Source organism: Elephantulus edwardii, unplaced genomic scaffold (genome assembly GCF_000299155.1).
Source record: "Elephantulus edwardii isolate Elephantulus edwardi_28Jun2011 unplaced genomic scaffold, EleEdw1.0 scaffold00056, whole genome shotgun sequence".
In the NCBI taxonomy this organism is placed as follows: domain Eukaryota; kingdom Metazoa; phylum Chordata; class Mammalia; order Macroscelidea; family Macroscelididae; genus Elephantulus; species Elephantulus edwardii.
The window spans coordinates 5994579-6010686 of record NW_006399806.1 but is presented as its reverse complement, the minus strand read 5'-3'; the positions used below and the strand labels follow the sequence as shown (position 1 = coordinate 6010686).

The 16108-nt window shown below is 36.9% G+C and overlaps 1 protein-coding gene across 1 annotated transcript in view; it reads left to right on the top strand.

The window, feature by feature from the left end:
- Positions 1 to 16108, top strand: part of DYNC2H1 (dynein, cytoplasmic 2, heavy chain 1) — a 440751-nt gene that overhangs the window by 305710 nt on the left and 118933 nt on the right. The window contains exons 79-80 of the mRNA XM_006887344.1: positions 8591 to 8746; positions 11128 to 11203. Coding sequence (XP_006887406.1) covers positions 8591 to 8746; positions 11128 to 11203 — 232 coding nt within the window. The remainder of the gene's footprint in view (positions 1 to 8590; positions 8747 to 11127; positions 11204 to 16108) is intronic.

Genomic DNA, 16108 nt, shown 5'->3' with positions numbered 1-16108 from the left:
CGCTATGAGTCGCAAATGACTCGACGGCACATAACAACAACAACAACTCCAGCTCCACCACTCAAAGGCATCAATTCTCCTTCTGTCATCCCTAGTCATTGTCTAGTTTTCTGACACATAGCAAATAATTGCAAAGACTTAGATGAGGTAGCAACTACAGAGAGTTCTCATGGCATAGTGGTAAGGAGTTATACTGACAACCCAAAGGTACATGGTTCAAATGCACCAAATACTGTGTGCGAAAAAGATGGGCAGTCAACTTCTGTGCCGTTAACTGCCTCTAAAAACTTGCTGGAAGGTCTGACTTGATGGTACGTAACATGTTTATAAAATATATTTAAATTTTATTTTATGTCATTTGTTTTTTGCATAGTCAAGTAAGTTTTTTAGTGTTTGCTACACTCCATCTCTTCGTTCATCCATCCATTCACAATTATGCCTTTATAGAATGATGGCTTAGACAGTAACAAGTTGTTCTGCCAAGCCAGAAACATTAAGTTCTAATTCATCAGTTGCTTCAAGGTAGAAAGATGAACATTGTACTGTTGTACAATTTAAAGCCTCTGAAGACCCACTTGCAGGATCTGTTATGAGTTGATTCTGACAACATGGCAATTAATTTGACTTTTGAGCTTGTAAAGCTAAACTGGTACTGCTAAAACTTGATACCTTAAAAAGTACATGTAAATGTGATACTGTTATGTAAGTTTTCAAGGCTATCAAAATTAAAAACTACACTTAACCTTTTTCAAATTATTAAAGGGGTTCTATTTTTTATTGTTTCTCAAATCAACAGCTACTACTTTCTTTTATCTAAGATACTTTTTCCTAAGGAAAAATCATGTTTTTACCCTAGTTTTATAACCACCTGCTGTTTTAGATCAGCAGTTCTACTCTTATTTTTCATATGAAAAGATATAATATATAATAGAGAGAGAGCTCTGTTGGCCTAGTGGGAAGTTATCCTACCAAGCCAAAAGTAGGTGATTTTAATCTGTGGTCCTCAGGCCTGGTTTTAATTGTTTTTGGTCAAATATTCTTCTGGTATAGCACTTGTCTGTCCATGTACTGTACAGAGGTAACTTGTGATGCTAAACACCGTGACACTGATGTGTCAAATGTGATAATTGGCATACACTTCCAAAATAGCTTCCATCTGGAAACTTTATGAATTTGGATAAACGATGAAAGTTATACAAGTGTTCAAGTCTTTTGTTCATAGAGTCGCTATGAGTCGTCTACAACTTGACAGCACTTAGCAATAACATAATATATATTAATAGATATGTAATATGTAATAATATATACATATATATACATATACATATACACATACCTATATACATATATATATATCTTATAATGGCCGCCAGGTTTTTGGATGATTCCACTCTGGGAATCTTTGGCTTCTCACTGCTTGTGCATGGTGATCTGCTGTATGGGCAAGTAAAAGGAAGTGTTTTGGGGTTGTGTTCTTTTTTGGGGTCATGTTTGTTGGGTAGTACTGCTTTTTTCCCCCCAAGAGCAGGGTCTTTGAGGCCCTCGGCCACATTTATTAATTTTCGAATGAATACTCCTTAAATGATACAGCAGTATTTAGTCTATTTGCTGAACTGAACATCTTGGAGTTGTTGTAATGGTGCACACTGTTCCGTAGTCTTGTTAAATACCATTAGTGGTTACCCACTATGTACAGTGTTTGAATGAACTTCCAGATTGATTTATGTGGGGAAGCAGGAGTGGCGTCCACTTCTTAATCTTGTTACCTCTGGAAACTACAAACTCTCTAAATTCCATAAATGTAAAGAAGTGATGGTGGTTATAGAACTTAGTTATGTATAGAAATGATGTTAGTCATAGAACAGAATTTAGGTCTTTTGTACAAAACTTACTCTCAGTCATATTCTAATTGACAACACTTAAGCACTGCTAAGTAAAACTAGTGCTGTTATATCTGGAGGAACACTCTTCCACTTTTTACATCACTCTTTCTCAATATACAGTATGAAGTAACCTGGGTGGCTGTGATGGTGAACTTTGTACCACTGGGAAATCAAATACCAGATTGGCTTCCCAATGTGGACAGTGTTTGGTGGACCTCCAAACTGTCAAATAGGTTTGGAAGCAGGAGTGACATTCACTTCCTAAACCACATGCCTCTGGAAACTCTATGAACTTGATGAAATGATGACAGTTATGAAAAGTTATTAGGTCTTTTGTTCTTAGCGTTGCCAGGAGTTGCACTCGACCCGACGACAATCAACAACAACAACATATAATAATAATTTTATTTTCAGAACAAAAAGATTATATTATTGTTGTTTTGTGTCATTGAGTTACCTACAACTCATAGTAACTCTGTGTATATTAGCTCTGAAACCTGCTCTGTCCTAAGCCAATCTTATCGTCGCTGACAGACTTCACCCCTTTCTCCTGTCACTGAGTCAACCCATTTTATCCTGGGTTTTCCTCTCCTGCACTCTCCCCCACCTTTCAAAGCATGATGTCTCTTTCTAAGAATTGGTCCCACTGGGCCATGTGTCTAAATGCTGTGAGACAGAGCCTCAAAATCATTGCCTTCAGGGAGCAGATTGGTTTCACCCTTTCTGGGACAGACCTGTTTGTTCTCCTAGCAATCTATGGTATGTACAACATTCTTCTCCAGCGCCACAATTTGAAGGAATCTTTCCTTCTTCTGTCATCCTTAATTAATGCCCGGCTCTCTGATGCATAGCAAGTAAATGCAAAGACCGTGGCCTAGATCAGACGTATCTTAGTGTTCAGATTAACATTGTTGTTCTTCAGCCTGGAGAGGTCTCTGACAGCAGACTTCCCCAATACAATTAGTTTTTTTACTTCTTGACTACTGGTGCCAAGAGTGTTGATTGTGGAACCAAGCAAATGGAAGTTATCCACAATCTCAATCTCTTCTCCCTCCATCATGAAGCTGTTAATTCATCCAGTGGTGAGAATCTTTGTTTTCTTGATATTGAGCTTCAATGCATAGTGAAGGATGTAGTCCTTGACTTTCTGTGGCAAATGCCTCATGTCCTCTTCAGTCAGGAGCCTATGGTGATGAAAGAGGAAGTTCAAGCTGCTCTGAAAGAATTGGCAAAAGCAATTGATGGAATACCAATTGACATGTTTCAGAAAACAGATGCTACCCTGGATGCACTCACCAGCTTATGTCAAGAAATCTAAAGAAAAACTAACTGGCCAACTGATTGGAAGAGATCTGTATTTATTCCCCTTCCAAAAAAAAGGTGTGGAAATTATTGAATGATATCACTAATATCACACACAAGAAAAATCTTGCTGAGGATTATCCAGAAACTAAAGGAACTGTACATAAGCAGAGAACTACCACATGTGCAGGTTGGGTTTAGAAGAGGCCATGGCACTAGGGACATCATAGCCAACGTTAGATTGATTTTAGCTGAAAGCAGAGAGTAACAGAGGAATGAATATCTCCATTTCATTGACTAGACAAAGGCATTTGGCTGTGTGGATCACAACAAATTGTGGCTAACCTTGAGAAGTATGGGGATTCCAGAACACTTAATTATGCTCATGTGAAACCTCTACTTGGACCAGGAGGCAGTAGTCAGAACAGAGCACTGAAACACTTCCTTGTTCAGGATCTAAAATGGTGTTCGTCAGTCATGGGTCCTATCTCCGTACCTTTTCAATCTATATGCAGGAAAGGTCTTTCGAGAAGCTGGAATTTATGAGGAAGGATGTGGCATCAAGTTTGGAGGAAGACTCATCAACAATGTGCATTATGTAGATGACATAATTAAGAATTTTAAAAAATTTTACTTTGAAATACATAATTGAGCAAATATTATAAAGTGTGATAGATAAAAACTTTTTCCAAATCTATTCCATTCCCTCTTCCCTATACCCTTTTATTAAACTGTATTCAAGAATTGTAATAACTGTGAAAGGGATCTTTTATTTTAATAGTTAACATGTATTACCTGATATATAGGTGAAACTAAGTAATATTGTAATGAATGAAGGGATAATCTAGCAAGGAAACCATTTTGTGAATATTTTAAAAAACTTAATGAGCCATCTTTATTTAGGAATTTTGGAGAAGATAATTTGACTACATTGTAGTGGAAATTTTCAATCTGGTTTTAGTTATTATTGAATTTATGTTTTCTATTTATTGAATTAATAAAGATAATTTATTGAATTAATAAAGATAATTATTACTTATTAATGTATAAATTATTAATTATAAAGATTATCCTGGGAAATAAACAATTATTATTGTGGAAAAATGGCATATATATATAAAATTATGTGTACATGATAAGTCATTGACAACTTTACTTTTTCATGTGTTATAATAGTGGTTATTAGTCCAGTTGGGAGGATTTTTGTTTTTGTAGTATTGAAGCACATTGACAATAGGATTGACTGTAGTCTTTGATCTTCTTCAGTAAGTGCTTTAAGTCTTCCTCACTTTCTTCAAGCAGGATTGTGTCACCTGCATAACACAGATTGTTGATGAGTCACCCTGCAATCCTTATGCAACATTCTTCTTCACATTGTCTAACTTCTTGAATGATTTACTAAAAATATATATTGAATAGGTATGGAGAAAGAATGCAACCCTGATACATACCTTCCTGGTTTTATAAAATTAATAACCTTTGGATTACACTCACAGTTACCTGGTTTTCTGGTCCCTGCCAGATCTTTCCCATTTCTTTTACTACCTCCCTCTACCTACGAAACTCTACAACCCTGTGATTTTGCCTGTACCCATCCTCATCCCTCTTTTCCCACCCCACCCCCTGGGAACTCCATACCTGTTTTAGTAGTTATCTTATTTTTACAATAATGGTCTCATGCAGTATTTATCCTTATAAGACTGAGTTAGTTCACACAAGGTTCTTCAATCTCTTCCAAGTTATGTAGTATTTTTGAAAATTGTTGCTCCAGAGTACTGCGTAATATTCCATTGTGTGAATGTACCACAATTCTCAATCCATTTGGCTGTGGTTGGTCATTTTGGCAAGTTTATTCTTAACTATTTGTTCTTTTGGTTCATAATAAGTTTAAGTACTTTTCTCCAGCACTGCAATTCAAAGGTATCTATTTTTCCCCCATCATCCTTATTCATTGTTCAGATCTCAGATGCATAGTAAGTGATTGAAATAACCATGCCTTAAATCAGGCACACCTTATAATATTATAGTGATTTTATTTGAGGAGTAAAAGAAAATAATTGTAAAAGGACAAACCTTCTAAAGAGACTTTGTTAATTTACTGCCTTGAATTATGCTTACTCTTTTTCCATTAAAAATCATTTAAAGAAAACATTTAATTCTGAAACTGACTAGTTAAAGTAATAGTTACATTAGAAAGTCAGCTAAAAAGAATAAAATCCACAACAAAATACATCAGCACAGTGACTACCACAGTGGACTCAAACACAGCAACAATTGTAGGAATTTTAGAGGTTTTATTTTTGTTGTACATAGAGTTGCAATGAATCACAACCAACTCAGTCCTTTTTATATGAGAATTTTAGGTTAAAATTATTATTTATATTTTGAGTATGTTGTTCTGTACTTTAGAGTCAGAACCCAGCTTACCCCCTGAGGGATTTTCAAAGACTGTTAATTGCACTGGAGTAGATTACCCAGAGCAGCTGGTGGCCTTGAACTTCATGCCTTCAGGATTGCAGTACAGGTTTTTGCCATTAGGCCAGGATAATGATTATTTCTGTTTTTATAATTCTTTCAATATTACAATAATTTCCTGAATTGGTTTCATTTTGGTTTTTTTTCTGAAATAATTTAAAAATTGTCTTTTTGATTTGATAATAGTAAAATAATAGAATATAAATTAATTTTGGTGCATGCAGATGATTTTTTAGAATATCATTTATTTGTGATTCTTCAGAATATGTAAACCAAAAATATATAATAATTCATCAGTTTCCACCTGGTTCCATTTAGTGATATTGTTGCCTTCTTTAAATTGTACAACCATTCATGAAAATGGAATTAAAGTGTAAAAATGTAAAAAAGCAATACCTTATTGTTTATATAGTCTAAGAAGACATAGAGTAAGCATATTTAACAAAGTAAAATGTATGTATAAATATAAGGCTATTGCCAGACTTCTGAAAAATTTTTTTAAGAGAGCATGTTATCTATGTGCTGCATACTAATTACTGGGTTAAATTTGTACATTCTTGCTGAATATAAAAGATTTAGAACAAAATTACTAAACATAATGAAAAAACTAGGCAAATATTTTTGTGCTTGCTAACACCAGCTATTATACTATCATATTTGGTAAATAGGTGTTATTGTGTACTGTTGAGTTGGAATTGACTCATAGCTTGCCCTCTAAAGGTTTTTCAGAAGTAGTTAATCACATGAGAGCAGATTGCCATTCTTTCTCCTGTGGAGCAGCAAGATTTGAACCACATACCTTTTAGGTTGCCACTGCAGCTCATTACTGCAAGGCCACTAGAGCTTCCCCCTAAAGATTAGCAAATAGGGTTTCATTAATATCTTCTGATGTACAGTCATTGATTAAAACATCGTAAAATTACATGTTATATTTGAAGCAAGAAAAATGCAATGTGGTGTCTAATGTAGTTAATAGTAACCCACCTGGAAACCTATGAGAACTTCTCTGTCCTATAGGGTCAGTGTGAGTCAGAATTAATTCAGTGTCAAAACAACTGGAACACTATGTTGACAGAGAACTACCAGAAATAAAAGCTGAGTTAAGAAGAGGCCGTGGCACTAGTGACATTATTGCCAGTGTCAGATGGATCTTGGCAGAAAGCAAAGAATACTAGGGGGATATGTATCTGTGTTTCATTGACTATGCGAAGGCATATGACTGTGTGGATCACAAAAAAATGTGGTTAACGTTGAGGAGATTGGGAATCCCAGAACACTTCATTGTGCTTATGCAAAACCTATATTTAGACCAAGAAGCAGCTCTCAGAACAAAGCAGGGAAACACTGGATGGTTCAAACCCAGAAAGGAAGTGTGTCAGGAATGTGTCCTGTCTCCCTACCTTTTCAAATTGTATGTGGAAGAGATCATTCAGGAAGCAGGGCTTTATGAGGAGGAATGTGGCATCAGGATTGGAGGAAGACTCATCAACAGCCTATGTTATGCAGATGACACAACCTTACTTGCTGAAACTGAAGAAGAACTAAAGGACTTGCTGCAGAAGGTCAAGTACTGTAGTCTTCTATATTATAGAAGCTCAACATCAAGAAGGTAAAGATTGTCACCACTAGGCCAATTGGCAGCACCATGATAGATGGAGAAGAGACTGAGATTGTTAACAGCTTTAGTTTGCTTGGCTACACAATCAACACTTTTGGCACCAGTAGTCAGGAAATCAAAAGAAAAATTTCATTGGGAAAACCTGTTGTCAGGAACCTCTCCAGAGTACTGAAAAGCAATGATGGCAGTCTAGAGACTAAGATGTGCCTCAACCAGGCCATGGTCTTCACAATTACTTGCTATGCATCAGTGAGCTGGACAGTGAATAAGGATGACAGAAGAATCGATGTCTTCAAATTATGGTGCTAGAGAAGAGTCTTGGACATACATGGACTGCCAAGAAAACAAATAAGTCTGTCTTGGAGAGAGTGAAACCAAATTTCTCTTTGGCTGCTAGGCTTTTGAAGCTCTGTCGCACATACTTTGAGCATATGGCCAGGAGAGACCAGTCCTTGGAGAACGACATAATACTCGGAAGGGTAGAGGGACAGCACTGGACAAGAAGGCCCCAAATGAGATAGAGTTATACAGTAACTGGGACGGTGAGGGTTGGTGTGTTGGAATTAGTGAGACTGGCTCAGGACAGGACAGGATTCAGAATTGCTGTACATAAGGTCAGTACATGTCGCAGGTGACTCGATGGCACATAGCAACAATAGTTTGTTGGTATAGTAATTTCTATGATCACCAAAATTTACTTAAATTATTTTGAATTTTTGGATTCAGAAGTTTGGTTTGAAAATTTATTTTGGATTTATAATTAAGAATTGAAAATTGTTACATAGAGTTTAAGCTAGTTTTATATTTGCCCATTTCGATTTAATAATGAAATTGGATCAAATTTGATACACATTAAAAGTTTAGGGGAGCTCTGGTGGTCTAGTGGCAAGAAGCTGCACTGCAATCCCAGAGATATGCAGTTCGAATCCACCAGATGCTCTGCCGGAAAAGGAGGGACTATCTCCTCCTCTACCAGTCAGATCCAATTTGACGGTATAGACACACACACAAATTAATCATATAAAAAAAAAGTTTAAGATACAGTCTCAAAAATGTCCACTAACTTATTCTTGTCAAGTCAGAGCCCACTCATGGTTGACCCTCTCTGAAGGCTTTCCGAGGCTACAGATCACATGGGAGGAGATAATGCATGTGTCTTCTGCCAGTCAGTCAGAACTGCTGGAGAAGTAGTGCCTTCAGGTTAGCAGGACAAATCCCAGTGGGAAATGCCAGCGGAGTGCCTCTTCAAGTATATTAGTGATTTAAAGATTTTAAATAGTAAGATTAGTTGGTTTGTTTGTTTTTCTTGCAGTCACCTCCAGGTTTGAAGAAGAATTTAATGCGTACTTATGAGTCTTGGACTCCTGAGCAAATTAGCAAAAATGGTAATACTCATCGAGCTCATGCCCTGTTTAGTTTTGCCTGGTTTCATGCTGCATGTCAAGAAAGGAGAAATTACATTCCTCAGGTAAGTAAGACTACATCCCTCCTTGCTCCTCTGCAACTTGATTTTTAAGGAACTTTGGTGGCGCAGCATTTAAGTGCTTGGCTACTAACTGAAAGGCTGGTGGTTTATACTTATCAGGTACTTGGTGGGAAATGTGCCAATCTGCTCCCATGAGGACATACAGCCTTAGAAAGCCAGTGGGGAGTTTTACTTTGTTTTATAGTCTACTTATGCATACTTAGCATACTCAGGACACCCAGTGTCAAATATTTCTTAGATGTCCTTCAGAGATGTATAAATTAAATATGCAATGTTTTATATGCAGATAATGTGGTTCTCTTGTCCATGTTACAGTTTATGAAGTAGGATATTGTATGATTTGAATGTTGTGCAAATACAAAGTTATAATTTTAGGAGAACCCACCTTGGCCTCATCACTGCTATTGCTGCTACTGCTTCTAGAGCTTCAAGCAGGAGCCCCAAGGAGTGGATGGCAGCACCTGTGGTAGCTGAGACGTTGACACACTCAGCCCTACCAAGAAATCTGCCGCCTCAGCTCCTGCAGCTCCAGTCATCACCACTACTCACTTGCCTGCACTCTGCCTGTGGGCCAGTGCTACAAGGGTCTGGATTTGAAGTCTTTAAAACTATTAAGGAAAATAATAAACAAAATGATAGTGTTTTCCCTTTTGAAAGCCAGTAAAACCCTTTGGGATACCTTGCATATATAGAGGGTTACATGTTGCTCAAATGAATATTAAACAGTGTATGTTATTGCACATAACCCTGCGTACTTAAGCAGCTCACTCACTTGTCCAGTTGGTTCTGATTCATAATGACCCTCTGCTAGATTTTTGAGGCTGTAAACCTTTGAGATAGGGTTTCTCATCCTTCTCATTCAGGGCTATTAGTGGATTTAAACAATTGAACACACTTGGACATTTGGTTAGCAGCACACATTACATATAAGCAACACATACCTCTATAGGTACAGATTTGTTAATTTTCATTCAAATGATAGCACATTACAAACTCAGTTCTCATAGTGTTTCGAAATTGATGAATATGGCATTGCCATCACCAAAAGCTCCACATTTGTATTTTTCTGTCTCCTCAACTTATAATATCACCACACATACCATGACTTTTAGCTGCATCATTACTCCATTTGCACACACTTTCCTGATACCTGTCTCCCTCTGTGTCTCTCTCTTTTTTTTTAATAAGGAGTAACTCAGGGTGGATTATGATCCACCCTGCTCCAGCGTGTCCTTTTACTCTTTTCAACCTTTTATTATAAGAATGTTGCAGTAAATAATCTTGCACTAAATTAATTTCGTGCTTGCACGTTAAACTCAGTCCCTAAATGTGAACTGTTTGGATCAACAAAATAGCAAACTTATTGCCATTGTGTCAATTCTGACTCATAGAAATAATATTAATTGGGTCAAAGTACATGTATGTTTTTTAAAAAATATAGAAATATTACTAAATTACCTTCCATAGAGAACATGACAAGTTTGGCCTAGTGGTAAGGAGCTGTGTGCCAACCTGAAAACACATGGTTCTAATTCACTACCTGCTCATGGAGAAAGAAGGGCAATCTCCCATGCAATTTACTGCCTCTGAAAATCCACTGGAGGGTCAGCTGTGGGTTGGTTTTACCTTGAGGATGTATCACAACAACTGACAAAAAGAATTAAACTACAGGAAAATATCTCAATGTGTACACCGTATAAAAAACCCAAACACTGTATTGCCGTTGAGTCAAAACCAACTTATAGCTGACGTTCTTTTGGATTTTTAAGGCTCTATGTCACATGAGAAGAATTTGCCCATTTCTTCTGCAGAGCTGCTGGTATATTTAGACCACCAGAGAGGCATGTCGCTTGATTAGTAGCGCTACTCCCTTCAGACTAAGGCACTAGAGTTCCCTGTACATAGTGCATAGAAGAAAACATTGACTATACCTGTTTTTTCTCTCTCTATGTGAGGATATCACCACATAATTCAGTGATCAAAAACTAGTACCTGGGAAAAAGATGGCCATTATATTCCTATACACTTTATACCCTCTGAAAACCTGTGTTTTCACAGTGTCAGCCATGTGTCAGTTCTTTCACCAATTTTTTTCTCCTTATATATATGACTATATCACAGTGTACTTCACTAATAAAAACTACTTTGGTATTATAAAGTATTACATGCTGTGGAGGTCAAGAAATATATTTGTAAAATTTACTGTTATTTTATGTTTATTATTTATTTGAAAATTTGAGGTATTTTTACTTTTTTAGCAAATATTAAACATTTTATTAACTTTAAAATTAAAAAGACAACAATACATACATTATATTCTTGAACAATGCTTAGTTCTTTAAGAATTTTCTATTTTTTTTTAGGGTTGGACCAAGTTTTATGAGTTTTCTTTATCAGATCTTCGGGCTGGGTATAATATAATTGACAGACTTTTTGATGGTAAGTTATAACTCTAAAATTTTTTACCTCAGTTGTTAATGAAACATTTTTATTCTTTTTTTCAAGAGTAGCTCAGCCTTCTTTATATAATTTTGGGTGTTTTTCTCCTTTTTATTCTGTTTTTTATGACCTGATGGCCATGCTGTGTTATCTGATGAGTCTTATAATGTTTGTTATGGTCATTAGTTTTGATCTAGCCTGTTAAGTTTCTGATTGAACTGTATCATAGGAGATAGAATACTAGAAAGTCCTGAACTTAAAAGTTTCAGGCTTCAACTTAGTTATTCAGGTCTCTTTCAAAGGAACTATTGAAATTGAAGAGCGTAGACGTTTGAAATCAGTAGCAAAGACCTGTGGTGGTTGTTTTTACTGTTAGATGCTGTTGAGTTGAGCAATATTCACAGTGACCCTGTGAACAAAAGATCTGAACCCTGTTCTATCCTGTGCCATCCTCACATTTCCTGACACAAAAGATCCCATTGCAGCAGTTACCTTATCAATCCAGCTGATTGAGGGTCTTCCTCTCCTTCACCAATCCCCACCCTTCTCAATATCTTGTCCGTCTCCAAGGAATAGCCCCTTCTAGCAACATGTCCAAAGTATGTGAGGCAAAGCCTCATCACTCTTGCCTCCAAAGAGCACTCCAGCTACACCATCTCCAAGACATATCTGTTCATTCTCTTGGCCATCCATGGGATGTTTTGTGCTCTTCTCTAACACCACAGATAATAGGTGTCAATTCTTTTCCTGTCATCCTTATTCATTGTCCAGGTCTTCAATGCATAGCTAGTAATCAAAAGACTGTGGCCTGAATCAGATGCACCATAGTACTCAAACTGACATCACTACTACTCAGTAATTTGGAAAGGTCCCTAACTGCAGATTTTCCCAATGCAATGCATTTCCTTACTTCATGACTGCTGGTACCAAGGATGTTAATTGTTGATCCAAGCAAGATGAAGCTGTTGACAGTTTCAATCTCCTTTCCATCCATCATGACGCTGTCTGTTGGTAAGAATCTTTGTTTCCCTGACATTGAGATGCAATCCATACCAAAGGCTGCATTTCTTGATCTTCTACAACAAGTGCTTCAAGCCTTCTTCACTTTCAGCAAGTAAGGTTGTGTCATCTGCATAATGCAGGTTATTGATGAGTCTCTCTCCAATCCTAATGCCACACTCCTCCTCACAGAGTCCAGCTTCTCAGGTAATTTCCTCAACATACAGATTGAATAGGTGTGAAGAGAAAATACAACCTGGTGCACTCCCTTCCCAATTCTAAACCAAGCAGTACTCCTCCGCTCTGTTCGCACAACAGCTTCCTGGTACAGGTATAGGTTCCTTATGAGCAAAATCAAGTGCTCTAGGTTTTCCATTCTTCTCAGTGTCAGCTTCAAATTAGCATGATCCACACAGTCGCCTTTGCATAGTCAATAAAGCACAAATAGACATTCTTCTGGTATTCCCTTCTATTAGCCATCTGCCCTAAGCAATTATATCTCTGGTACCATGGCCTCTTCTAAATCTTGTGTGAACCTCTGGCATGAAGAAATGCCAAAACATCTGTGGACTCACACTTAAATTATTAAGTATGAATTGAGGATCAAGATACCAATAATTACTTGAAATAGAGCATTGAACAAGATCACATAATTGAATACCCTGAAACCATATTGCCTCTGCTTCTTGAAGATAGGAACAATCCAATTTCTATTTTCCAGTGCCAAAGTAGGGGAACACTAAAGTCCGGAGCAGAGCCGTATTAGAGGAGACACTATATTGACAAGAATTACAAGCCTGGAACTACTTTTTTAACAAAACCAGAAAACAGAACACACCTCTTAATACTTGTTTCCTTTCATTTCAGCTTCCATGCTAAGAATCTCACTCTTAAGTCTACCCCATTTAGCAGATGACACCACCATTCATGTAGTCCAAACTTCAAATCTGTGAATCACCTGCATTATTTGATTTTTCTCAACATTAAGTGCTTGGGAATTTTTGTCTCTTTCATCTCCACATTCCATACTGATGCAGTTAATTTCAACTTCCTTGTTGGTTATAAAGCTTATTTAAGAATCTGCATGCACAAAGCCAGTTCCTATGAGGCAGAAGTCAAATTACAGATTACTTCATTTTCCTTGTTGCTGTACTAATTCATCTCGGACACTGGCCACTCTTCCCTACTCAGTTTGACTTTGGAAAATACCTCTAATATTAAGTGACTTATTAAGGAACAAGTTATAACTTGAGAGCAGGGTCAACAGTATCAATTACAACTCAGAAATCAGGATCAGGAAGTGTGTAGTCCATGTCTCCCTTATTCAGTGCATAACAGCTGAGTGCCTCCTGGTCCCCTGAGAACAAGCTCCTTTGAACAAGTTCCATTTAGCCCCACCATCTATCATTGCTGCTTGGCTCCTTCCACGCTTCTTTCTGTCTTCATTATTGTTAGAACCTGTCGTAGACTGAATGAACTGTGTCCTCCAAAATATACAATACAAAATATGTATTGATATAATGTGGAAGTTTTGTAATGATCATCCATGATCTGATAAATCAAGCAGTTGTAAAAGGATTAAGGATAGAATCTACACCATTAATCCTGTCACAACCCTGAAATCTGATGTTAGGGAGTTACTGTGCTTGTGGAATGGCCTGCATCACATTTTGTCTCTGGAGAGGTGAAAGAAAAGAAAAGTGAACAGATTGGACTTCAGTATAACCAAGATAGAGATTTGGGAGCAGAGCACATTTTTTTATCTAGGTCCTTACGCAGGGAAACTTCTTGACATAGAAGAAGGCTGAAACATAAACTTTCCAAGGAATGCTAGGCTTACAGATGCTGAAGGAAACAAGATGTTTCCAGAAATGACAGAGAAAGAATTCCTTCTCCTAGACTTGGCACCTAGAATTTGTACTCCTATTCTCCTAACCTGTAAGAGAATAAACTTACTTTTCTTAGTATATTAAAGCCATCCTCTTGTTATCCAAGTGCTATTTCCTGTTATAGCAACAGTAGGTAATTAAGACACAGTCTTCAATTTGTGTTATTACTCTTTTCAGAGGTTTCATGCCTCTTCTCTCTCTTCCTTCATATTTCTTATACTTCTCCTTTTGCTGCTTTTTGTCTCAGCCAAAACAAAAGCAAAAAATACCTCTGTGAGGCTGTCTTGCTTAAACACAAAAAACTGTCATTTTCAAGGCATGGCATTTCTATCAGGCTGTGATAGACCCATTGTGGTCGACCACAGAAACATCATTTACATGATAGACTACAACTTATCTCATTTGTGTAGTATTTTGAGCAATCTCTTAAGGTACTTAGCAATCACAATACAGGCTGAAGCCAAATTTCAGATAGAATTAATAAATCAAGTTGTTGAACAACTTGGGATATTCCAAATCAACCTAGGTTAAAATCTAGGATAGAAAGAATCAGATAACATTCAGCCATTTGAGGAAGTAGCATATTAAGAAGCAATAGTATTAAAGGAAGAAGTCCAACCTGTACTGAAGGCATTGTTGCAAAACAAGACTTTAGAAATTGGCAAAATTACCACCTGGGATGTGGATGAAATGATGGAAATACCACTTGTCTATGACAAAAATATTTGAAGTCAGCCAACTGGAAAAGATCATATTTGTGCTCATTAAAAAGAAAGCTCCAACAGAATGTAGAGATTTTCAAATCATGACATTAATATAACACATAAGTAAAATTTAGATGAATATAATTAAAAAATAGTTGCCACAGTCCATTAACAGAGAGTTACTAGAAACTCAGACTGGATTCAGAAGAGCATGTGGAATGAAGATATATTTGCTTATATTAGGTGAATTTTGGTTGAACACAGAGAATAGCAGAAAGAAGCTTTTCTGTTATGTAGGCTGTATAAAGGCTGCAACTTATACTGAAGATCATAACAAGTTATAATAGGGTGAGATGAAGAATTTATGAATACTTAATTGTGCTCATTCAGAACCTGTCCATAGACCAAGAGGCAGTCATTTGAAGAGAAAAAGAGAATATTGTATGGTTTAAAATCAGGAAATGTATGTGTCAGGGTTGTACCCTTTCTCCCTGCATACTCAATCTGTGTATTAAGCAAATAATCAGATAAACAGATTAGATGAAGAAAATCACAGCATCTGAAGGATCATCAACAATTTGTTATGTGCAGATGACACAATCTTGATTGCTAAAAGCCAAGAAGAGTTGCCACCGTCCATCAGCAGAGAGTTAACAGAAACTTGAACCAGACTCAGAAGAGAAGATGGAATTAAGATCTGAATTGTAAGGGTTGAACCTCAACAATAAGACAACAAAAATTCTCACAACTGGACCAATAAAATACATTATAATAAGTAGAGAAAACAATGAAGTTGTCAGAGATTAAATTATCTTACATGCTTCTTTAATGCCCAAGGAGGCATTGTGCACAAGAACATGGCCCCTTCTTTCTCCCTTGGAGCATCTGGTGCATTCAAACTGTGACTTTGGTTTGGCAGCACAACTCCTTATCACTTGGCTACCAGAGCTTCCTAGTCTTATTGAATTAATGACACAACAGAAATTATTCCATAACTTGTCTTTGGCAAAAGATAAGGCTGAGCATCTGGGATATTTTATAATTAGAAGCTTAAAACTCTCATACAGCCTTCCAGTTACTGCTACCTTTTCATTCCCTCCTCACCTGCTTCTGGTAAATACCAGATTCCACAGTTTTAGATATTTTTCTGAAACTGAAATGTTAAAAATGTACATTAATTTTTTTTTAATTTAGGTTGTTTATTTTTCGTTTCAATGAATATCTACAGAGATTTTGGGATTCCATTCATTCATTGTTGCACCCTTCTCCCCGCACAAACCCCTCCCCCCTCCCCCCCATTTGCTCCTCTCCTT